General features: G+C 39.4%; 1 protein-coding gene across 12 annotated transcripts in view; it reads left to right on the top strand.

Annotated features, from left to right (window-relative positions):
- LDB2 (LIM domain binding 2) overlaps positions 1-22,626 on the top strand; it is a 225,230-nt gene extending 202,604 nt beyond the window's left edge. For 4 of the 12 annotated variants that reach the window (XM_076335991.1, XM_076335985.1, XM_076335989.1 and 1 more), the window contains 3 exons: positions 10,861-10,984; positions 12,119-12,270; positions 21,346-22,626. In XM_076335991.1, the coding sequence (XP_076192106.1) occupies positions 10,861-10,984; positions 12,119-12,270; positions 21,346-21,576 (507 nt within the window). In that variant the 3' untranslated portion in view covers positions 21,577-22,626. Of the gene's footprint in view, positions 1-10,860; positions 10,985-12,118; positions 12,271-18,490; positions 18,634-21,310 lie in introns of all 12 variants that reach the window. The other 8 variants (XM_076335993.1, XM_076335994.1, XM_076335992.1 and 5 more) reach the window with 8 other exon arrangements.
- The last annotated feature ends 3,004 nt before the right edge of the window (positions 22,627-25,630 follow it).

Here is a 25,630-nt window from a genome sequence, read left to right as displayed (position 1 = left end):
ATCTGAACCTAAGGGAGCTGCCAGGGACACAGGTGAAGAGTGATAGTGGATGCATTTCATAGTCAAAATGAAAAGCGGCAAAACTGATAAGGTCTCATTGTTGCACAAATAGAAAAAGCTAACAGTTTGCATATCAGAAATATCAGGTGTTAGGATTTGACTCAGAACTGCTGAATAGTAGCTTGTTTGCCTTTGGAGAAATAGAGAGGAAGGAAATGTCATGCAGCAACATCACACGTGATAGTGATGGGAGACGGCAAACAGGGAAATAGACCTTTCCGATGCTGTTTCCTAAAGATACTGTTCGGACTGGCTGTGATGGTGGATTATTAAGGAATTCTGATTATTAAATATCTGCACTTGGCAAAGAATAAGAGAGGAACAAACCTCTTTTGAAGTTCACAACAGTCTCCGAAGTCACCCTTCTTTTGTTCTTAACTCGGTACTGTGTAAGAAATAAAATTGGTGATTGTGTTAGGAGCAGAGGCAATGATAATGAAATGAGAATAAATTGTAAGCTGTATGATTTTTGAGCTATCTAGAGAAAATGAAATTAAGAAAGCTTTCAAATGTCATGTGCTTTGCACCAGGCCACCGAAACATAGTGAGGTAAAACAGCAATTGGGTTTCTGTGTCGATTCATAACCTATAATTAGATGTAAAAAAGGAGAGATTAGTTCATAGGACAAAGCTCAAGTAAAAAATATTTGGTCCGAAGTGCTTAGTTCCTCCTCTTAATTACTACAGACAAGCCTTAACCCCCACATAGTGGTGGAACTCCATCCAAATCCAGATAGGCTGAAATCAATGAATCTGTTCCGATCTACATTAAAATTTAATTTTGTTCTGACAAGCTGTCTGAAATTGATACTCAAAGCAATACCAAGTGCAGTATAAAGGATCATATCATGCAGTCAACATGATGCACTTTGCAATATAATTTAACACTAATGTTAAATTAAATTACAAAGATAAATTTTATGGTCTCTCTTAAAATCATTTAAGAGCTTAATTCTGATCTAAGATGTGTAAGAAACAAATCTTGCCTATTGATCATTGAATATACAGATAGTTGTGAGAGAAAAATCACACAATATGATGGGCTGTACAAGACTTTTCATTGTGATACAGGCTTGTGACGTGATGTATTGATCCTTTTCTGCAGTTAGGATCTCTGCTCAAGGAGAAGGCTCAAGCAGGTTGACCTCACTGCAGAAAACACCAAAAAATCCATACTTTGGATGAGGCCAGATTGCACCAGGAGGTCCATAAGGAAGAGTTAGATAGTGAATTATTCAGATTCTGGGTTTTCACAGCCTTCAGAACTAAGCCCATCAGGAGGAATATGAGACTTCTCCTGCAAGTCCTTTTGTTTTCATTAGCTGAAAATACATACAGCAACTGGATGCAGTTTGCCTCTGCCATTGGGATTCCAGGAATATCTACTTGTGTTATTGAAACCAACTGCCCTTACTTTGCCTGATTTGTCATCAGGGGAAAAGGAAAGGAACCAGATAACCTTCACTGTTCACTTTGGTGTAGGATATAGGAAGAGGCATGAGCCCAGCTGGTGCAAACAATATTAAAAGCTCCTAAGACTTGTGTGATGCTGTTGAAGGAAGGGTTTTTAAAAACATCTCCCCATTGTACAGAGGGTGAATAGGAAAAAGAGCATTTACTGAAAGGACATTCTTTTAATGGCTGGGTAATGAAAGGAAGAGTGAATAATTTAAAGTTGCAAAGTTCTTGCAAAGAGTCCAAAAATATAAATCTATTAAAAAACAGCATTAAAACTTCAAAGAGAGAAGCAAAACCACAAACAACAGAGCTCCTTTCTGAACCCATAAACTATAGATCTAAATAGTTTAGATCTATAGTTTAGAAAGATTAAGCAAAATCACAAGGAAAGTAAAAAGAGCTACTTCTTCAAAAAGTCTGAGGGGAGAGGGTTATCAAATAGTTACAGCAATGACTGGGAGGCCTAAAACATTTTTTTAATGCTTAAGAGTATTATGAAACAGAACTCATTCCAGCACATGCTGTAATGATGAGCATGCTGCCAAAGTGATAACTAAATAAGGCAGATGTCAAGCTCGTCTCCACAAATGCAACTCCAGCATGAGTGCTTCTCCTCAGACGGGGAAAGGAGAGCACATTTGCCCAGTTCAGCATTCATTACATGGCGTCTCAAAGGTGCTTCACACCATTCATTACATGTAAACTGAAGATGTCACTAAGACTGCTCATGTCCAGTGTAAGAAATGCTTATTTGGTAAAATATGAATGCTAAGGAGGCCCTCAAATGAGGTTCTCCTCAGGGGAGAGTGTGCTCAGCTGTCTGCAAAGCATTTCAGCAGCAGTTCTGCAAGAACAAGGATGTTTACAGGAATGCTTTTCTGGTTACAGAAGTGTTGCACCCAGAGCCTTTTCACTAGTATGGGCACACTGCAGGGAGTGAGGAACCTGAAGTCCTGGGTGGGATGCAGGGAAGGAGGGAGAAGCTTTTTGAATTATGAAGGAGGTTGTGTTCCTTGCTGACCAGGTGCACGGTTTTGAGGCTGTCACTGATGCCACCACACGAAAGGGCAGAATTAATGGACAGGAGAGCTAGCAAAGTTTCCATAATCACCTGCATTGCGCCAGAGTGTGTGGAGGAGAAGGCACTGGTGGAAGCTGTTAGCTAGCTGACATGTTAAAAGAAAAAAAGAGGGAAGGAGAGAGAGAAAGAAATTAAATTGGGGTCCAACACACTAACGAGAATTAGCTGCAGCGCTAGTGATAGCTGTGCTGTGTTAAGAATGGTTTCTGTTTCCTACCCAATCGTGGCATTTGCCTGGAAGACCACTTTTTTTTAAGCTTAGCCTTACCTGAAATGAGTGCTGCTTCTTTCCATTCTCACTGTTGCTGGGAATTGAAATGGCTGCAGATACAGAGCAGTGTAAAAACATGATGAGCTATGTAGCTTGGGAGCAATTCAGCAGCTGAATACTGCATTATTGAGAAATCATTTGCTACCTCTGGGTGTTAGTGAGAAACTGGAGAGTCTTAGACTGGCATTCAGGGCAGAGCACAGGATGAATAAACATTACAGAGTGCTGAGTATTTACTAGTGAATCCAGCATGGAGCTTCAGTAGTTGCATGTCATTCCACTGCATCTTGCAGGCTTGGCAACACACAGGAAAGAAATAGTGAATTCCAGGAGCCTTGTGGCAGAATTGATCTTATATTGTTTCCTAAATAACCAAATTATCAATGAAATGAATGACATTTTGCTTAATGTGAGGCAGGCAATCTGCATAGCAAATCAGCCATATTTTCAAGTGACAACACGTGAGAACCATTTAAATATATATCAGTAGTCCTCAGGGGACTTGTAGATAGCTACATGAAATTGTTGTTTTCATGTGCATACCTTACTGTTGCCAAATTACTCCTGGCTTAGTATTTTCCCTCTTATCTAGTTGAGATAGGAATCTCTTCAGAACAAGGGGCTCAGTAGTTTGTAAAATATCCATGTATATTTCTGGCATTGTATAAATAATAAATAATAAGCTGTAGATGCTATTGATCATTAATATTGCAAGTGTTAAGATAGAAATTCTAATTCCTAGCTTCTTAGGTGATTGCGAGTATACATATTTCTTGACTCAGCGTGGTGAGTAGTCACAAAACATGGAACCTTCTCCAGTGCAGAGTGATGGCTATTAAGTATATCCCAGATCCAGTAAATCTCAGGTTATGGAATTTGTCCCAGAATCTGCTCTTGCTATGGTATTGTGCTGCAGAACGAGTTTCTGCATTTTTTAAAGCTAACACAAAATATCCACTCCATATGGTTTTGGAGACATACTTAAAATATGAGCCAAGTTCAAGCTGATGCAGTGTTGTCTCGCTGAGCCCTGAACTAGTCTAAAACAATTTCTTTGAGAGGTGCAATCACATTCATCTCAATGAGATTTTAACTCAAAGCCTAAAGAAAGACATTTCAGTGACAGTTTTTAAACCTTTTCATTACTATCTGTTTAAAGCAAATGTATTTAATTTAGGAGTAAATACAGTAAATGTGCCTATACCATATTTCCAAGCAGTTTCCCACCTCCTTCTGGATACCAAAAGCTCATATTGTTCCCTACCTATGTAGCAAAACCAAGGATTCAATCTGCTTATACACTGCCAAATCTTTGGCACAGAAGGAATTGGAAATACGGAGAGAACAGTAGTCACAGTAAACAAGTCAGGGATTACTCTATGGTATTGGACTACTTAAGCTATTGGGGTTAAGAGCTGCCGTTTCATTCTGTCCCAAAGATCATCTAAGGTTTCTCTAAAATAAATGAGCCTGTGCAGACTGGATTTTGAATAGTCAGGTTAAAATAACTACTTTTGTAATTTAAATCAAAGTGGTTACTGAATTTGCTGCTTGCTACACTAAGTACTACAAAATTTCAAAATTGATCATTTATTTATTCCATGTATATCATTACATGGGATGTACAATGAACATTTCTTATTAGTGTCCACATCTTAGCAGGAGCGTACAGTGGCTCTTCAAAAAGTGAAAGCAGGTAGCAGACTAGTATGTTGAGTGATGGGAATCTCAAAACCACTTATTTTGGCTTAAAGTTTATCATGCAGGGAAGGAGCATGGATATAGTTTATCCACTGAAACGCACTGATGGAAGAGACTTATATTTGACTTGACATACTGGGCAAGAGCTTAGAACAAAGCAAAGGCAATCCCCTCCAGAAAAACAAGTATGTAAAAAAAACCCCTCATTTCTCTTGGTTCATAAAAAACCCAAAACATTTCTCATTTATATCTGCATGTTTTTAATGGAAAACAAAGACAGTTTTTAAGATGAAAATGTTCTGTATTCACATGTGATTCTTAAAAAACATAAGCTATTTTCAGCAGTGAATTGCAAGCCGGCCAGTGAAAGAAGCAGCAATATGTTCCTAGGAAATTTTCATTCCTCCCTCTGTTCTGCAGAGGAATGATACTTACATTGATTTTGAAAAACAAGCATGAGCAGAGAAATTTAAACTCAGCTATAAGCCTTCCCTATTCCTAACACCAAAGAATGAACCATATTGAGACTGCAGCAAAGCATTACTGTTTCAGTGCCATGCTGCTGGGAGCACAGGACACTTGTACCGGGCTTTGACACCACTCCTGGAAGTCAGACTTTCAGGTATAGCTCTTTCACAGGGGCTCAAAAAATATCCATAATGTGTCCCCTTCCTCATCACAGATGTGTCAGTAACATATCATGGACCTCTGGAAATATATATCTGTGGATGTCCGTAAAACAGTGTGCAGAGTAAATTCAGTTCTTTTCAGAAATCTTGCCCCACTGAAGTCAATGGGACCTTTCCCAGGGAAACGCATTGGGGCCAGAATTTCACTGGCAGCACTAACTGGAGCCGTTCTCTCTGGAGCACATACCGGGCATGCAGAGGGAAGACTGCATTTCAACATAGAAATAAAATGTCATTGTGTTCAGATTTGTTAGTTAATAACTCAAAATCTTTGTGGAGGATAAAAAATGAGCTCTAAAAGAAAGCACTGAACCCCTTCAAGGCTGCACAGTGTAGTCCAGGTATACCTTCACTGTCAACATCCTACCTGAACATTAGACAGTGACTAATACTCCCATTCAAATGTTTTTTGTCACTTTTAGGAAGGGTTGTAAATCTCTGTGAGCTCTGGCTATGCAACAGTTCCTATAGTTTTCAAGTGATTAATACAGGCATTCAACCAGGAGAAGTTTCAAGCATCAAAGAGTTAAAACTAAATTTCAGTAAAACTTGAGGGAACACTCTCAGTGCTGTCAGGTTGCTTGCTGGTTTTATTCAGAAAAACTGATGTTACATTATACACTAACATTTTTAAGTGTCATCTACATGAAAATTTTAGATAATTCCATTTTTTTTAATTGTGGTTAGTGAAACTTTTGCTTATAGAGACAAAACTGGTAACCATGGGAAGATACAGTTCTCAAAACTTGCTTCTTTTGGTAGACTTTGGGGCTCGTTGGCTGCCCACCACTTACTGACCAGATATGTTTCCTGCTTTAAAGAAACTGGCTGGTGGTTATGTCAGTCTCATCATTTAAGTATTGCAAGACGCGAGTCCCACTGAATTCTCTTTAAAATGCAAAAGGCATCGAAAGACTGAAAGGCTGCAGTTCTTTTGTGCTCGTAGCATGTAAGCAGGGGAAGACTGTTAGCTGGGCTAGCTCTGCCACCTGCAGCTCAGAGCCGGCAGGACCGCAACGTCTTCACCAACAGCGTAACAAACCTTCGCTACTGGAAATGTAAAAATTCACATGGAGACAAGAGGTTTCACTGAAGAGGGTAATTGCTAATTAAATTAGCAATAGAATACATAAGCTTATGGTATGCAAAATGAAGGTAAAAGAGAGCTTTGGTCTTTCTGCTAATCTTCACTGCTATCAGAATGCACATCTATTCTCGGAATAGAATAGAAACCCGGTGTTAGAACAAAAACCATGAGGCTAAAACCATTCTTGGTGTGACTGGAGTGATCTCAGAGCTGAATCTGACCCCTTACCTATGAAGGCCGATTTTCGCTCTGCTGATAACTGAAGTATTACAGGAAATTACGTGTGGATCCATATTCTCAGAACCCTCTAACTCCTGTCTGCAGTGCTTTCAGTATCTCCTCATATAACTCCCTTCTTAAAACACAGTTTTCTGAAGCCTATAAATGCTAGTCTTCTCCTCTAAAAAAAAGTCATTAAAAAAATAAAATAAATCAAATCCTTCCAGATGTGTTTTACTAACGCAAAAAAACATGTGCTTTATTACATTCCCTACTTTCACTTCCCTGAGCCCCAAGGGTATAACATTACCATTTTCTCAAGTTGGATCCAAGCCCTGTAATTGATGAATTGTCCATAGGATCCATATGGAACTCTAGCAAAATCACTGACGCTCTATACAGCACCAAAATGCATTCATGTGTCCCAGTGTGTGCTGGGCACCCACAAATACAAACTTTTTGTGCCAATGACTTCTCTCACTGTAAAGCGCTGTGTTTGTCTCTAGCAATGGATCCAACTCACAGATATGACACAGTGAAACAGCAATGGTTCCGCAGTAATGGTCAGACATCATTGTGATGAGTTCAAATACAGAAACATGACTGCAAACTAATTCTAATAATATTGGGTTACTAAGCATCATGTGGAGTTCTTTCAGTAGGTTTTAGTACTGCAGAGGGAAAGTATATAATCTATTATGATACACGTTCTTCCAAATATGTCCTAAAAGCTAAGAGAAGCATAATTTTTCTTTTAACTTTGGGCTTCGTTCAATTGCCCATACACTTAAGACACCTTCTAGTGCCTGAAACATCCACATGGAGCCTTGTGTCCTTCTGGGACAGCAAGAGAGATCAGATGGATCAGATCCAGGATAACCTAGGGCATTTCAGCTGGCGCTAGACACCTATGTACAGGCAAATGAGTCCCACCTTTTGTGTCGCCTAAATGTGGAGCTTGGAAATGTCTAACTGTGTCTTGTCAAGCATTGCCATTAAAGGTTCTGGGTCCCTAGAAATGTAGAATTTATTTCTGTGATCGTACATCATCACTGCACTAAAGTCTTCAAGTCTTTAGGGTATTTTCCTGGGTGACTGATTCTGAGCTGTGCAGAAAATGCTTGTAGAAGAGATCGGTTTTGTTGATGTTCCAAATATTATTATTATTATTATTATTATTATTATTATTATTATAGTACTATAGTAAAGACTTGTACATTTTAATATTATCCAATGCTTGAAAAAATGTTAAAATAGATGTTTTGAAAAGGAGTCTTACAGAGTGAGATTAGGTGACCTGTGGGGAATAGGCAGTCTAAGCCTCAGGCTTCTTCTATATGCCAATGAATGTAGGAGTATGTAAAACATTTCATTAGCTTTGTTTTAAGAAGTCACCTTGTAAAATGATGCAGTCAAACCAGCCTGCCAGTTACCCTGCTCACTAGCAGTTAAAGACGGCAGGTGGTTTTGGCCAACCTAGCTCTTAAATGCATTTTGTCCCCACATTTTTAATCTAGCTCTTTGCAAAAACCAAGCTACTGATTGTCAGTGGCAGGTTCCTCAGACTTAAGATAATTGGACCACGATCTTTCCCTCTTTCAGGGATTTGGTTTTGAGTCACTTTAGATTTCAAGTAGGTCTCAAAGGTCACTGAAAAAGATGGTGAGATTTAATATCAATCGTCATTAATCCAGTTCGTTTTACATTTGTGCCCAATTCACATGAGCTAGATGCATTTAAAATGGACTGTCACTACAGACTGCAATGCTCTCCTATTACTCAGGCATCCAAAGCTGACCTTACAATTTGCAGACTTTAGAGGGAGAAAATGGTTGAGAACTCCCCAGCCCCAGAACCAAAAAAGGAATTCACGCAAGTCCATACAGCTCCCAAATATCCAGGAGATGGGACTGTCCCATGCCCCAGTGTAGGGGCCCCGGCGCTTGTCATTTTGAGTCCATGTGTGTGAGATCAGTTAGGCATTGCTACATTTTGGGTCCATATCCAATTTTAATCTTGTGTGTGAAGTGAAAGAGATTATAGACAGGATTAGCAGTCAAGATATCTACAGGCAGCAGGGACTGCATAGTTCTCAGTGCACATTACGGTTAGTGCACAATAGGAAACATCTTTGCCAGATGATAAAGAAGAAACATTCTCTTTGTTGCCAACAATAAATACATATGGAGGAGTAAATGTGTCATGAATAAAGTGTCCCTAAGGAAATCTTGGAAGACCCTACATGTATATTTACATACTTTTAGTCCCAGCAGCAGTAGATCTATGTAGTGTAGTGCCCTGCCCAGGCTAACTAGTTGTTAAGAATTATCACAGCTATCTTTTTCATGCTAGTTACTATCTGCTCATAATGAGACAATTTAGGCAGCCCTGCCAGAAACCCAGACTTCTGAGAACCAAAGCAATGGTGTCGATTATGATCACGAATCTCTCACACAAACACACACAAAACCTGAGCAAGTGCCTGCAGGTTTCAGAATAAATTGAATAAGAACTCAAAATACAACACCTCTTTCACAGCATAAACTGGATCCTGCACATACTTTAGGACCTGATGCTCTTAATTTTTGGTAGAATATTGTACCTGAGGAAAATCTGAGCCCAAAGTGCACAATCTGATAGCAACTGTCTGTCTATAAGATTACCTTGCAGATATATATCTACAAAAATATATGTAAAAAGTCTATGTAAGAAAAAAGTCAGTGAGGCAACTGCAGATTCAATTTTTGCAGTTGGAAAAAAATAATTCCTCATACTGAAGCTCTGCATTCTCCCTGCTGCTTTATGTTATCTCTGTTTTAACTGCTGTTAATGAAAGGCTCATCAAAAGGCAGTGCCAATACACAATAATATTTAAATGCTGAATTAATCTCTTAGTCCTCATGGCAGCTCCCTTTCAGCTATTTTCCCCGCATACTTGGCATCTCCATTTATATGAATGAGAATGGGGCAAATGTTGATCAGCTGTGCAGCCCAGAGAGAAGAATTTGCCTCATGTCTTATATATTTGTTAAAGCATGGAAGGAAAACATTGCCTGCTGAAGTAAATCCAAGCAAGACCTGCTAAAATTAAGTAAATAACTCAGAACAAGACTCAGCTTAAGTCATGCCTTTCTGCAGTTGCCATTCTAACTTCTAATAATTTGACCAACTTGTTGCCTTACTTCTGTTGGTAAAAAAAGCCAAACCTTCCCCTGCTTCTAAATGCAGTTCTGCTTTCAAAAGTGACTAAAAATGGCGTGCAGGCTCCATGTTTATTCTGTGTCAGCTATTTCCTTATCAAATGTGCTCAGTTAGCAAGTAAGGAACATTTTCCTGCTATGTGCCAGCCCTGCAAATTTCAGGTGGAATGTAGGGGTCAAGCTGGATTTTTTCTTTTCATGTAGGATGACCAAAAAAACAAGGATCCTGGAAGCAAGAGTAAGCCCTCAATTACGTGTGTGCAAGTCAGTACTCTTCTGTGGCTTTGCATAAGGTTTAACTCACTGGAAATGATTCTGTGGTGATAAACAGGAGGGAATAGACAACCAGCTCGCTGTGTTCTTTATGCTAGATCTGCTGTGCTAACAGGAGCAAAAAGTGGTGAACAGTGATTTTAATTACTAAGTGAACAGATAGAAAATATATGTCTTTATTTAAAGAAGAAATTTGCTTGAAATTCCATGTTTTCAGAAATCTCCAGCTTTGACATAATAGAGCATTCAAGCTGACGAGGAAAATAAAATGCTTCTCTTTTTTCTTGGACATGTCATTCATGTGGTGGGAAGAGAATGTATAGTCCTCATAACAAGAAAGGAACAAAATTATTTGAATTATTTTGCATGCAACAGCAAGTTAAGATATCATGTTTACAACCCTTATTTATGAGAAGTCTTCATTGTGGAGTGCAGCAGGTCAGAAGATCACTGTGTGTACATTTTGCTATATGGGAATGATAACCCACTACAGGTATTTTATTATTTATTAATTCATCTTTGCAGCTTTGGCAATCAAGCATGAAAATTTTCTACTCTTCTGAAATCTCTGTAGTCTGGAAGACCAGAGTTGAAGTTTATCTGATTTTTTTTTTAAAATACTTAAGATAGCAAATAGCAAAAGTTTTCTCAATTCAGCGTTTTGATCCTGCAATCCCAGTGCAGATTAAACTGGGCTATACAAGGCATACTCTGTTAGCAAGGGTAAAAAAAATCCAAGAATATACTGTCCAGCTATGTAAATACTGATCAACTGAGTCTTTGCTTGGATGAAATAATTCTATTCTGACTTTTTCTTCCAGTTGTGTGTAATACTGGAGCCAATGCAGGAACTGATGTCAAGACATAAAACTTACAATCTAAGTCCTCGAGACTGCTTGAAGACCTGCTTGTTTCAAAAATGGCAGAGAATGGTGGCCCCACCAGGTATGTTTCATTTCCAGTATTTTACTTATTTTACAGTTAAATTAATATAGAAACAATGGGAAAATTTACTGCAAATTTACTTACAAAGGAAAGTAATAAGAATTAGCACTGTACCAAAAGTAAGCCTGAAAATGATTCTGATGTTTTATGATTTCAGTCTGACCCAACTGATTTATAGATGTGTACATTCAGATGGTTTCACTATGACTAGGATATAATTTAGTACAAAAATATGTGTAGATGGAATGCAAAATGCCTACTGGCTCCATCAGAATTCATCGTTTCTGTAATTCAGCTTCCTGCTGTGACTCTGAAATTACAGCTACAATTCATAATTAATTGTCTTTGAGACAAATATAATGTTATTTACAGGCCTGGACCTAATCTCCTTCCTCTTACACCTCAAAATAATAATTCTCTCTTTTTCCAGATTATTAAAGATTTGCGTATCTAAGACTATTCATGTGGGTGCCCAGGCCAAATTTTGAAAAGTACAATTGCCCCTCTGTTCTTTTCCAATTTAAGAGAAGTTATATAATTGTCCTAATTCGGTCTGAGTTTGGAAGACTCGCAGAGGAATGGCATTCAGTACTCTCTAACATGTTCCCTTGGGAGTGGCAGTTCTAAAGATGAAGCCCACATCAGAGGTAGAAGGAACTGAAATGGTGGTTGCTCGTATGCTGTATCGATGGCAGCAGTAGTGTAGAAAGCTACCTTTAGCCTTTGCCTCTGGCTGGGTCAGTTGAGTCTGTTCCCTACCTCAGAATAAGACCTGGATTTTTGTTTAGCACTAACTGCTACTCGCTGTGTGACCTTCAGCAAGTTACACAGTCAGTTTGAACACCATGATAGACATCATGATACTCCCATTGATAAAATGCTTTCAAATATCTTTATAGATAATGCTGGGAGAATAAACTTCATTAGTCCATTATACAAAATTGAAAGCAGATTCCATTGGTCTAAATATTATCCTACAGTTCATATGTTAAATCTAATAGTAGTACATATACTAGTAAACATAGGAATTTAAAACTAGATGAAAAAATATTTCAGCAGTTCTGCTTATGGATCATTTTAGTACACACTTTACAATATCTGCCATTTGCTTTCCTTCTTACCATTTTATTGCAGCAGAACCCACAAGACAACCGACAACCAAACGGAGAAAAAGGAAAAACTCTACCAGCAGCACTTCCAACAGCAGTGCTGGGAACAACGCAAATAGTACCAACAGCAAGAAAAAGTCAGCTGCTGCAAACCTGAGTCTATCAAGTCAGGTACCTGTAAGTCTCAATTTCCTTTTAGGCCTGAATCGCTTATGGTGCTTTAATTCTTTCCTTACATTGTAAAGAAGGTGCATTCTTGAGCCTAAACTGTCACAAGCAAAAGGCGATCTTGCACAGTGTGCTGTGGAAGCTGGGGAATTAGTGGAGAGATGTGAAGAAGCCATTCTGCAGTGCAGCTTTAACGAATGACCCTCAAGCAGGGGTATCCTGAGGACCAGATGTTATTTTTTTAAGGCCTGGGCCAACTCCCCTTCTTGTCAGTGGGAGTCCTTCCACTGGCGGTAGGACTCAGATTGGGCCTCATGTTGTTAGACATAGCATGAGTCTTGCAGACTTCCATCTGCCAGGTGCTAAGTGAGGATGAGTCCCTGTGGAACAGGACAGCCGTACCTGAGCAGACCGCTGGTCTCTCTACATTAGTACCTTACCTCTAGTCGATGCCGGGTTCAGATGGTCCAGTGGAACAGATTATGAATTAACTTACCTGCAGAGGTTATCTCTTTTTCCAACCACTCCACTTGCAGAGGGTAGATCCCCTGGAATATGGGTCTCAGCTTATCCACCCTGCTAGCTGTCACTGTTGACATCCTAATTATATAGGGAAACACCAAGTCATTTCCAGAACTGTACCAGCACTTTAATAATCACATTTATTGCCTTATTCACAAGATAGGGGTAATCAAACCCCAAATTGTGACAAAGTGTGCCTTAGTCAATAGCTTATGCATTTTAAAGCTAGGGAAATTAATTTGATATTATAGGAACTGTAAAGTTGTATCTTGGGAATAACAAGCGGGGATTTTTATTGGATTTCTGATCAGCAGATAGGAAAGGGCTAGGTCTCTTCTGAAGCCTGACAAAGAATATAGGCCTTTTGTTAGCACAAAGAAGGCACTTCCTAGGAAGCTTGAATACCCAGATAAAAAAGAGGAGTAGACTAACACCAGTGAAATGAAATGAAGATTTTTGTTTAGCAACTGATTCAGCAATCCACTACCTTACAGAAGCTTTGGGCTTTGGTACATTAAACTCATATTTTCTCCTTGTCATATTAAAATTTTCGCGCGGCTCGCATCCCCAGAATCAGGTTCTTTCCCTCATATAGGCACCTCTGGGTTTTTCTAGGAGCACAAAGCAGCCAGAAGGCCAGCTACCTGATCCTCTGGTGGCAGGGGCCACTCTGCCTCGCTGGCTGTCTGCCAGAAAACCCGTTGGATCAATAATCAACCATATTTAAGAAAAAAACAACAATTAGATGTAAAACTGAGCAACCAGCTAGTTCCCTGCTGACTCCAAGTTTAAAAGACAGTAAAATCACTTTATCTCGGCTACTTCCTGCCCTGAGTTCAGTTCAGTAGGACCAGAATCAGAATCTGACCCTCTGCCTCTCTTCAGCCTGCTTGTCCTTGGAGAGACGACTTTTGTTGGCTTCAGTGATAGCCACGTGTGCTCGTATGTTTGAGTGTAACTGAGCCCTCTGATAGTTACCTGTCACTCCCACTGATATTCAAGCTGACTTCAGGTACTGAAAGGCTACTCCTGACAGATGAAGTAGTCAAGGTTACTCTTCCTGATGGAGATGATAGTTGAGCATCTGAGACATAATGGTGAAGTTTATTATGGTATGAGGGATGGATTTTTAGTCTTCATTGACTTTCAGGATGCTGCGTAGTCAATATTTTTCCATATTGTTTACTCTCTGTACCAGAGTAGCAAGATGGTCCAAACTCTTTTGTATAGAGGATCAGGTTCCATTTTTAGGACTCTTCTCCTTCCCTCTGCACAGTGGAAAATGCTTAGCTGTTCGGTTTGACATACTAACAGCTCTTCCCATCTTCCCCACAGCAAACATAGCAAACCAGATGGAACTGATGTTTGGGCCACCCTGTAGAGTAGACAGAGCTCAAAATAATTTTAGCAGTAGGATATTTTGGTGTAAAACTATTCAACACTTTTCAGTTAAATAAAGAGATGTTACCATGTTTCTTCAAAATTATGCATTCTTTGAAGTGGGCCTTATTACAGGCATACCACTGCTTTCTGAATTTAGCTGCAGGTAGCAGTAACTTGCTTTCTGTTTCTTTCTCTTAACTTTACCTTAAAGCAAATCATTCAGTAGATAATGTTTGATTTTCCTCATATGCAATAGAAGACAAGATATCCTCAAACACAATTTGACATTTTTCTACTAACTAAAAGTTTCATTTGGCCATAGAACTTTCTGTGAATGGGACTTTCCTGCTCAGTAGAAAAAAAAAACTATTGAAATCATTCATTTTCAGTGTTATAAGCATTTTCCCCCTCATTATTAGAGAAGAGGAATGAAATCACTGCATCTTCTGTCCAGATGACTCACATAAGCAGAGCTAGTTTCAGTTCCACTTTTCCCATCATCCTCTCTGGAGAAACCCAACAATGAGCTCATATCCATACCAAACTTGGATTAATATGAAGTCACGTACTCCAGCTTTCTCTTTTTCTTCAGTGATTTCTTCCCAGCCAGCAAAGACAGTCTCTCCACCATAACAGAATCTAATTCCTAATTTCCTGTCACTTTTATGCTCCTATGTTCGTTTCTCTTTGATAACAAATTTATCCTGGTTAGAGAATGATTCCTTAGCCTCTCTTCTGTGTAATGTTTCTTGGTTTAGGACATTAGTAATTATTCAGTTTTGCTCCTACAGTAATGCTGTGTACACTATGGCAAATGTGTTAACTTCCCATATCCCTCATCCACATTTCTCACCCACACCATTAACTTCTGTTTCTTTAATGAGGTCTTCATGTCTGGAAAGGCAAATGTTCCATGTTCAAGACAGTGACTGGAAAGCAGCTGGAGTACCATCAGCTATGACAAAGCTTGAAACTTCAGAGAGATTTGTCATTTTTCCCATAGCCCCTTCCAGATCTTCAGATAAATATATGGGGCTAAGCAAACCTTGATCAATGAGATGGACCATTTTTTTGTCACATACATGTTCTTCTTCAGTAATAGGAGGTTGTGCCATTTCCTCTACCTGCGTTATTTTCTGATCAGTTCTTCAGGCAGGGACAGTGCTGAAAATACAGAGCCAAGCTCAGAAAGTGAAATGATGTGGTTGTATTTCCATGCATGGTTCAGGTTGGCACTGCACCCTGAAGTTCAGTTGCTGCAGCCTAATCAATCAGTAGCATCTGTGCCCTTTGGGTTGCCTTAAGTTTACGAGCACTTTGACTGTGTTGACACATTCTGATACATCTTTAATAACACAGTCTTGAAAAGCATCTTAAGGGTCTCTGCCAGTGGGTGGGTATGCATCTTCTCTCTCATCAGTAATTTGAAAAGGGTCAGTCGCAGTCTGTACTCATATCTCGAACTATTTTTTATACTTTCTCAACCCTGCTAAATAAAATACAAAGTTTTGCCCTTTTGACAGTAACTTGCACTCTATTACACTCATTTTCCTTTATAACGTGGTTTCTGTGATTCTGTTAGTTCTCATGCTACTGGTTGCAGACCTTCAGCATCTCCTCATGTCAATATGACTCTTCCTGCCCAAGTCCCTTGTTTAACACCTTTCCTACATATTACATATTTCCTACATCCTTAAAACACATGTAGTGAGCCAGTGTACTATATGATCGCACTGCACAACTCATGCCTAGGTAGGTTGGCCTATTACTTGTCCAGTGATTCTTTTGACCTTAATCTGTAAGTGCTGAGGCAACACACTGTAGTGTGTTGGAACTAGAACAAGTGCCACTAAAGTCTCTCCAATAGCACAAGCGCAAAAACATTTTTCTCACCAGAAGTCTTCTTCTCCCAGGCTCTCACTGGTGCAGGCTCTGTACTTCCAGTGATTTCCACAGATTCATGGGCTTTTTTTAGTGCGTAAAGAAAGTTGACAGAACAGGGACCCAAAAACTGTAGTCCACTCAGCTGCCTTAGTCTCAGCAGATGCCAGTCATTTGAACTGTTCTCGGATTTGTTCATGTTCTCGATCACATCTGATCTTTGGAAGAAATGTTAACCCATTGTGCAGAAACTGGAATTACTAATTTCCTCTTTTCTCCAAACAAAAAGATGGGCAAGACTCCTCCAAGGTTCATAGAAAACCCGCCTTTCTAATGTTAGCTTTCCTGTGATTTTAAAGAAATTAGTTATCTAATTTGGGTGTGTCACTGTCTTATCACTTACACAGTACTAATTTCTTCTAATATTTAAAGTTAGCTGCAGTGTTTTCCCAAGTCTTTGCTCAGTTTTCAAGCCTCTTTACTGGCTGAAATTGTATTCCTTTGCATTTTTCATATTATTCTGTTTCAAATAAAACTTTCTTGCAAGCCCAGGCCCTTGTACATAGAGCAGCGACTTGTATGCTGTGATCTGTGGATTACAGGTATATGCAAGATCAGCAGAAGAGGTCCATACAGTCGTATCACTTTCTGTTAAATTTAATAAAAAACGTGCACATTGATCCATTTTCATTTATTTGAATTTGGAAATTTGACAACAATGCACAACTCTCACAAACTCTAAGAACCATTGCTCTAGGCCGCTCCCAGTCATAACCATAGAAATTAATAGGTGGATTTTGCTTTCATTTACTAATGAAGATTCTGTTGAGTGTAATACTGTAACCATGAACCCAGTGAAATATAATTTGTGTTGGAAAGAATAAAGCATCACTACATGCCACTAAGTAAATCAAATGTTCTTTGTTACATCCAGAGTCTTAATTAGAGCCTCCTTGCACTCTTTAAGCAAGTTACATACCTCAATAATCTCTCTTTCTCTTTGTAGTTCTCTGTAAGCTCCTCAAAAGCCAAATCCATAAATAAACCTGCTAATGTGGAAGGGAGCAATACAATCTCTTACGTGTTTCAGAAACAGGGGGTAGGTTTAGGTGGATTGTAATGAATGTAGTAGTACCAGAGCTGCAGTTCCAGGGACAGAAGATTAGTGTCAGAAATTATCCCGTGTCTCAGAACTGTGCAATTCAGAATCTAAGATTTAGCCGTAAGGATATGAGAGTGAACAAATTGGTTTCCAGTTGTTGCGCTTTAAGAAAAATATTCCAAACAAGACCAGAATGTCAAGTTAACAGAGAGAAGTATGATGAGACGTGAAAGATAACCATTTTCCGCTAGAAAGTGTTTACTCTGAAACCTAATTAAAATGTCGGTTCTGTTTCTGTAGATCATTTCAACACCAATGTCAGTCCGATGTATTTGCCTTGGAGGCAGTGACCATTACGGGTGCGGGCAGCAATGGGGCTCTCAGTCATTAATAATTTTTGTGGCAAGGAGCTAGGAAGTCAATTATTAAAATAATCACCGCTAATACAATTCTGTAAGAAGGAAGGAAGGAACGAAGGCAGGAGGAGGTACCCTTCTTCTTTTGACTTAGCACTTAGAGGTATGCTGGCTGCTAAAACTAGTGCAACCTTCAGTCCTTGGAGTATCAGGCTTGCTTGAATAATATACTTGATAGTTTCAGGCATTTTTAATTATCTCAGGTTTGTGAAGCACTTTTCTTCTACTTCTGGGGACTGTGACACCTGAGCTACGAACTAATCACCATAACACACTGAGCGGGGCTACGTATTAAACAGCAGCAAAGATGGCAGGCACAGGTATGGGGAATTTTACATGGCCCACCGCACATTTTTACCTCCTGACTCCAGTAAGACTTTGTTTAGCCATCAGATGATCTTTAAAATCCCAAGTTAAAAAGTTTAGTTACCTAACTGGTCATAGCAGAGCTAAACTTTGAGGCTAGTTATAAAAAAGATGAAGCTTGAGAAATGACTGGTCTGTTAAATAGAAGTGTTTGCATTTGAGTTGTGTATGAAGTGATCTCTGTGTATAGTTTATATGCATCAATTTAAGTTCGGATGGCAATTAGGGTTATTTCAGGATGAAAGGTATGATATACATGAAAGCTGCTTTTGTGGTTATATTATTAAATAATACATTTCTATCACATAATGTAAAACATCCACTGCTTTATTTACGGTGCCTCACTGCAACCATATTTTACTATCATGAGACATTCCTTGAGCAAAAATGTTGTTTCTAAGCACAAAGTAAATTAATAAGATTGAGTGACTACAGTCTAAATCTTTTTTAAACTAATCTAGTCAAATATGTGCTACCATAACTAGGCCATAGCAGTGTGTGCTGCCGTGCAAGAGACTAGGGTTTAATTCTTGGATTCTGCTTCTCACTCCATGAGCAGGAGCTAGGAGCACTCCAGAGCTGCAGCCTCAACCCTGGGAGGGATGGAGCCTTGTGTCATTCAACAGCAGTGACCCCCACTGGCCAATTTAAGGAGAAGCATTGAGGGGCTCTAAAAGGAGTCACTTCCAGTCCTCCTCAGAGGTTGGTGGTCATTGCACGGGAACTAGTGAGTGGAGGTTCAATGGGGTGCACTCGGTGGGGTCTTCAGCTTTCAGTCTGAGGAGCAGAATCCTCTCTGGGGAGGAACCAGCATGTGCGCTTCCTGAGACACTATTTTTGCCTGACATAACTATAAGTGGCAGGATTGTCAAGAATATATATATTATTTTTTAAAAATGTCCTGTAACTAATGCTGTGATATCTATCTTTTAAATAGAATGAGGGAAAACTCCACTAACCTCAGTATAATTGTAGTTTAATTCCCAGAGAGAGAGAGAGAGATACTCAATAGCATGGAGAGAAATATAAGTGCAAACTGTGCTCTCAGTGGGTGTCATTATATTAAAGGAATAATATTTGCAAAGAATCTGAGAAATTAGAGATGGAAATACTTACAAGGTCACTGAGCATCTCCCCGCTGATGCACAAATGTTTCCTACCACAGATTGAGATTTTTCCCAGCCCAGCGTTAGGTGACCTGAGCAGCAAAGCTAGCACTGTTCCAGTGGGGTCATTAATCCTCAGTCTGCGGTTCTCAGTAACAGGAATATTGTCTTAGCAGTGGGGGTTACATTTTCGTTTACTTAATGTCATCTTAGTACCCTAGTTTACACCTCGTCGGATTGGCCTAAAGTGATCCTCTTCCTTTCAGCACTTGCAGCTGTTAAGCATATTTACCCCTCCCAATCGTTTGGTGGATGTAATACATATTTAATTCTTTCACGTGGCCTCCCCAGCCAGCTGTTCTAGCCCCATAGTTATTTTTGACGCGCTTCTCTAAGTCTCATCCAGGTTGCCGACCTCTTGCTGGTATGGCAACAGGGAGAACTTGATGTCCATACTCAAGAGCGTTGAAGTGAGAGGAACTGTTGCCACCTCGGTCTGTGATTCTGTATTTCAGCCACTGATGGTCCTTTTTGCCTGCCGTATCACACTGCACGCTCAAACCCAACTTGCTGTCCTCTGCCAGGTCTCTCTTGTCATTAATGCTCTCACAACACAATGGGGTCAGGTCTGGTTCAGCAGTGCACACTATATATTGTCTGTTGTTTAGAGGGATGAAATAAATTAGGATAAACTTGGTTATAAAGACCTTTGTCTTTTAAACTTCTGTGTTGCAAAGCTGTGTGTGAGTTTTATTTAATCAAATATTTTATGGATATATGAAGTAACAAAATATAGACAATGTAAAGAAGAAATCATGTAACACTTTCCATCTACTCACAAATTTTTCACATAGCACAGGCTGAAAACGTGATATAAACATACTTCTGTAGCATTTCAGCCTTTGCTGAGGGATATCGAGAAACAGTGTAAATACTTACAGGCAATAATTTGTATTGTTTCATGGTGAAGGAAGTACATATCTGATTAAAAAGAAACCTTATTGAATGCAAACATTTGTATTCTGTTTGCTTTTTACAAATACTTTTACATTCATAAGGAGGAACAGATCCTTTAAAATATGAATCTGTTGTTCACTAGGATTCTTGGAAGGGCTTGTTAAATCAGCAGGTACAAAGCTAGACATCTGGAATTACTGCACTTTTACCAAACGCTAGCTGATGCCCTGCCACCTGAGCTGCATGAAAAGATGCATCCCACAAATTTCCTTAGCGGTTAGCACAGCAGCCTGATTCTCCGTTGAACAGAGAGAAGTGAGCTCTCTGGCTTTGCACCTTTGCTTTCCAATCTCAAGTTTGCACCTTTCTATCCCATGCTGGTGGTTAGGTTTTTTGCAGCAAATCTGTGATGCACTGGAGTACAGTAGGCGGTTTACTTGTTTTCGTGGAAGGACAATTTGTACTTAAAGCAGTGATTAGATGAATTCTTTCTTTTTTGCATGCTTCAGTTTTTGATGACTACTAGCTTCATCAGTGTAATTATAATTAGCACTCTTCATCCTCCTTTTACGGTACCAGCTGGACAGATTGGTCCTCTTACTGCACAGATTGGCGGCAGGGTTGCCTACATGGAGTTAGGTGACAGGCACCATGAAATAACAGATGGTAAATTCAGGGCTTGTTGGCAATCAGCAGGTTTTTGCTAATGACTTAATTAGCTATGCAAATTGTCAAATCAGTGTGAACATTGTTTTTATCGAAAACTTTACCTAAATTAATTACCATAATTAAGTAGCAGAATGTCAAGTATATTGGATGCGTAAAAGGGCTTGGCTGGCTATGGATAAGAGAGTTACCATCTTTATTAGAGTGCTGTGCTCCACATTTGAGAAGTCTGAGGATAAGAAATGTGGTTTCTTTTAAACTACTTTTAAAATACGCATATCGCCGAGTTGCAACTGAGATGCACCCTGGTGCCTTTCCAAATAAAATGGCTCAGGAAAGAATTACTGGATGAAGACTAAATATTTCAAGCAGGAGTTTAAGACAGTTTCATAGCCTGCTTATTTGCTTAAAATCATGCGCATTTTTCAGTCTACCTGCTTTTCAGTTCTGGGGTTTCTGAGATCCAGAGCCATGAGCATGCGGCTAGAGAGGTGTATTATAGTTTTTCATTTGAATTAGAAAAAAAGCGTAAGCCTGTCTCCTGGTTCCTACTATGCAGGAGCTTTTAACTCTGTTGTTCAAATATCACAAAGTTGAGAGATGCAAATTCTCTAACATAATTTTTTTAAGTTGATTTTTTCTCTCTCAAGGTTTCCATATAACAAATATTGGGTGCTGTTCACAGGATGTGATGGTGGTAGGAGAACCAACTCTGATGGGAGGCGAATTTGGGGATGAAGACGAAAGGCTTATCACTAGATTAGAGAATACACAGTATGATGCAGCAAATGGCATGGATGATGAAGAAGATTTCAACAATTCACCTGCACTGGGAAATAACAGCCCGTGGAACAGCAAACCTCCTGCTAACCAGGAGACTAAATCTGAAAACCCCACACCACAAGCTTCCCAATAGGTTATTCTGCAGCAATACCCACTGCAATGTATGTCAGTGGGTTATTAATTACTGTTTCACAGCATTCTCCAAAATAAAATTTAAAAAAACACCTTTCAACGCATACAGTATCTATTTCTAAACTAAAGCTATCTGATTTTTTTTAATTAGGGAAAACTCTTGTATAAGCTTCCATATACATTTCTTGGAAGCGTTCACATATGACATGATACTGGCACTGACCTCAATTAAAATAATTGAAAATTAAATAGCATTTCATGGCAAATTTCTGACAATGCATTTTATTGGAAGGGGTTGGTTTTTTCCTCATCAAACAATGGCCATATTTTAACAAGTCATCAGTGCTCAGGATCTCATGAACGTAACTATGTAAAACTTTTTACAATTGTAATATATTTTCTGCTTTTCAACTTGCACCTGAAATTTCTTGTTTCAGAAAAAATCAGCTTTTGAAGAAAAGTAATTTAAAGTAACTTTTGTTCTTTCTTTAACTTTCCTTTCATCAGTTAATCATTTAAAGGATCCAGCATTTTTAATTTGCATTTAGCTGATGCCAGTAGATACTCTTTCCATCATTTAATAAAAGTGCTGAAACAAGAAATGTCTTTTTTTCATCAAAGACATGAGAAATATTTTTATGTGGAAAAAGACACCCAGTCCTATGAGAGTTTATGCTTTGTAAAATTGCTGTCGATCCAGATATTTTAAAGCCATGTAATCCATTAACTTTGTGGGCAGCTTAATAAATCTAAAACTTTTGTGTTTTTATTATTGTATCTGAGTTGGCCTTGTTGTTATTTCTTTTCATAGTATATTTCTTGTATAATATTTTTGTAAAGCCCTCAAACTATTTTTTGTTTTACTTTTTTTTTTTTTTTTATTCCGGTGTATTTATGTGAAACTTTATAAAAGAAACTAATTTTTTCATTTACATATTACTATGTTCAACTCATCATGTAAAGACACAGTGAGTCAGTGTGTTATATAATACAACTGTATTTTATGTATGCTTTGCCAATAAGTGTGCCAATAAACTGTGTTAACAAATGTGCTCTTTTATAGTGCATTTACAGTTCCTTGCATGCTGAAGACACATGCCCATGTGCAGGATCATGCACCAGGAATTTCTGGAATTAATGTTTCACTGAATTACAATCTTTTTCCAGCAAAAAGGAAAGCCTGTAGTTTAGGTGTGAATTGCTTACAGCTCAATTTGGTTAGATGCTCTTTTTTTAACATTAATGATGTGTAACACCACAGGTCAGTAACAGCAGCGAGGGCCAAGCATGGGGGAGTGCAGGGCATCCAGCAAGCGCACCTCCATCCTGAACTTTGCACCCCTCGCTTTCCAGGGCTGGGGCTTATCAGAGCAGGGATTTCCACTCTGCTGAATTCTGTCTGATAGTTTTACGATGAGTCCCTCAACTGGGGCTGAGAGGATTTAAAAACTTCTTCTTCTTTCTTCCCTTTGCTATCAAATCAATTGTTCACAGGAGCAAGCAAAACCTCTGGACTGGTGCAGCCGCTCTGAATACAGCCCGGCGTGTAAAACCCCTCGGCTGAGCTGGGAGGCATAGAGGCACACGCCTGCATCCCAAGGCAGCTGAGAAGCCCTGCAAGGTACACCCTGTGGGTGGCAAATACTTACAGGAAGAATTACCGACACAGAGATATTGATTCTATGCGATCTTGCCTTTTGTGCAGGGGAGTGATGTTTTGCTCTGGACTGAAACTGTACTTTTAATATTACTGACATTACAAAAGCATCTGAAGAACTCTTGGATTTTTTCTGAGTGACTGTACGTATACCAAGAAGCCACTCTAGGGAAATGTGTCTCCCGAGCATATATACATACTTTTAAGCATGTTTTTGCTGGATGTGGTTCTGCCAAATAGTTTTGAAACCACCATTGCAGAAGAAATACAGGGCGAAGCACCCTGCGTGGCCACTTGGTTCTTCAGCGGGAGACAGCTCCCTCCCTGCCCAAAGAATGAACCTCAGCCTCCGACACGGGCCCCATTCTCCTGTAAGCAAAATCCTCGTTCAATGAATTTTGGCACCTATGGTAGGCCTTGCAGGAAGATAGCCTAAACAACACAAAAGTATATCTGCTGTAGGGTAGAATTTAAAACTAACTAAATAACAAACGTGGACTGAATGTATCCGCATAGACAGCAACGCTGCTCCTTCATAACACTTGCAGGATGTAGGAAATGGTAGGTCTATCATTCAGTGACTGTATCAGCCCTGATTTTTCCATGTAAATAATTAAATTCACAATGTATTCCATTAAGGAATCACTGGCTCCTATATAGCTGCTATAACATCACAATTATACACTGTAATTCTAATGTTCAAAACCACTAATCATTCATATTACATTTCCATGAGCACACTCTAAAAGGCGTTCCTTATTATTAATCTTTCAAGAATGGCACTACTATTTCAATTTTTAAAAGATTTATGATGTCATATTACTCCTGTTGTTTCAGTAAATAAACAGGAACGCTTGAAAAATGGGTAACAGACTCCTTAGAGTGCTGTCCTTGAATTAATCTGGAAGGACACTTTCTCCATATCTCCTCAAAACCCCGTCTACAAGCTATCAATCCACCCTATTGTGGTTAGGGTGAATAACAGACGGAGCTAGCTGATTTTATTTATTCACTTATTTATTTGTAAAAGAAAACGTCCAAATGGGTCGTCTCAGTGAAGTGGTTTGAGATGTACAACAGCTAACCACGCAGTCTTGTCATTGCTACTTCCTTCATCCCCATGCCCTGGGCTGCTGCATGGGCTTTTCTTACCATTTTTCAAATGAGATGGTAAACTCGTCAACACAGAGCCTGTGATCCTATGTCTCCCCATGTGCCCTGTCCGCGGGAACGCTCCCTACAGGTAGAGAATTAAGGTACAGCAATCACATTAACTACTGGATTTTATGCTTTTTGGTTGTGGGTTGCAGCTTTTGTGTGCTCTCTGACCGCCTGATGCAGAGAAGTGGGAAAGGTGAATAAAGATCACAGGTGAGTTGAAGTAATAACGTTCATGAGAGCTGAGGTTGCTGCCTGAAGAATGAAGGCTTGAAACCAACAATTAATTTTAGTGTAATCTAATCTCACCACCTAGAAGAACATTAGAATTTGGAAGGAAATGATGTTGTTGACACTTTCCTCTGGAGAGCCCTGCAATTATTAAAAGGAGGAAGGAAACTTATCTCATGATGCTGAAATACTTTCAAAGAGAAAGCTCTTGTTTGTTTTAGCTAAATGGAGGGAAATACTGGCCCTGAGAAGCGCCCTCACAAATCAGAGGGAGGAAATTCCAGGAGTTTACTTAGAAAAGCAGAATCATATAATTAGTAAAGTGACTGAGTAAGAAGACTGATAACTAAGCTGGTTGCTGTTACAAAGGACTTGGAACACGCAAGAATCATAAGCACTGGTGGTTTTTTGGTTATTCTTTGAATTGTTTTGTTTGGGGATTTTTTTTTTTGTCTTGGGTCAGCAAAGTCCACTTCTCGGGGAGCTTCCAAGTCACATGAGTCACCAGCTGGTCTCACCAGCTGCCCCTTGTGAGGACATTTCAGTTCTTAAAGCTCCTTTTTTCTCCCTTTTCACAACAAGCAAAAAGAAGCAATATTTGCAGCTTTGTAGTCTTTTCAGAAAGAAGGTGTCCTCAGATCTCATCGTCTTTCCATCGATATGTATGAATGTAATACTGTTGTAGGATAATTCAATTTGGAAGGGACCTTGGGAGCTATAGCTAGCATTTGTACGCTTGCGGCATCATAGGGCTCTGTGAAAGGCATAAGCAACTAATTTTTAACCTTGGTCCTGGAGAAGGTACTGCTCTCGCACACTGGGGAAGTGTACCAACTTGCGTCCTTGGGGAACAGAGCAGAAGTACCCATTACCAGAGAGCTGCCAAGGAGAATCAGTCTTGAAGTGTGGAGAAAGAGACGGGGGTAGAGGGGAAGGAAACTACTGAATGGGAAGGCAAAATACTGAGCATTACGGGGTGTTCTCTAACGCCAGGGTGGAGAGAGGTTCC

The sequence above is a fragment of the Aptenodytes patagonicus genome, chromosome 4, assembly GCF_965638725.1.
Source record: "Aptenodytes patagonicus chromosome 4, bAptPat1.pri.cur, whole genome shotgun sequence".
Taxonomy (NCBI): Eukaryota; Metazoa; Chordata; class Aves; order Sphenisciformes; family Spheniscidae; genus Aptenodytes; species Aptenodytes patagonicus.
The sequence above is the reverse complement of the archived record's forward strand: the minus strand, read 5'-3'. Positions and strand labels throughout refer to the sequence as shown.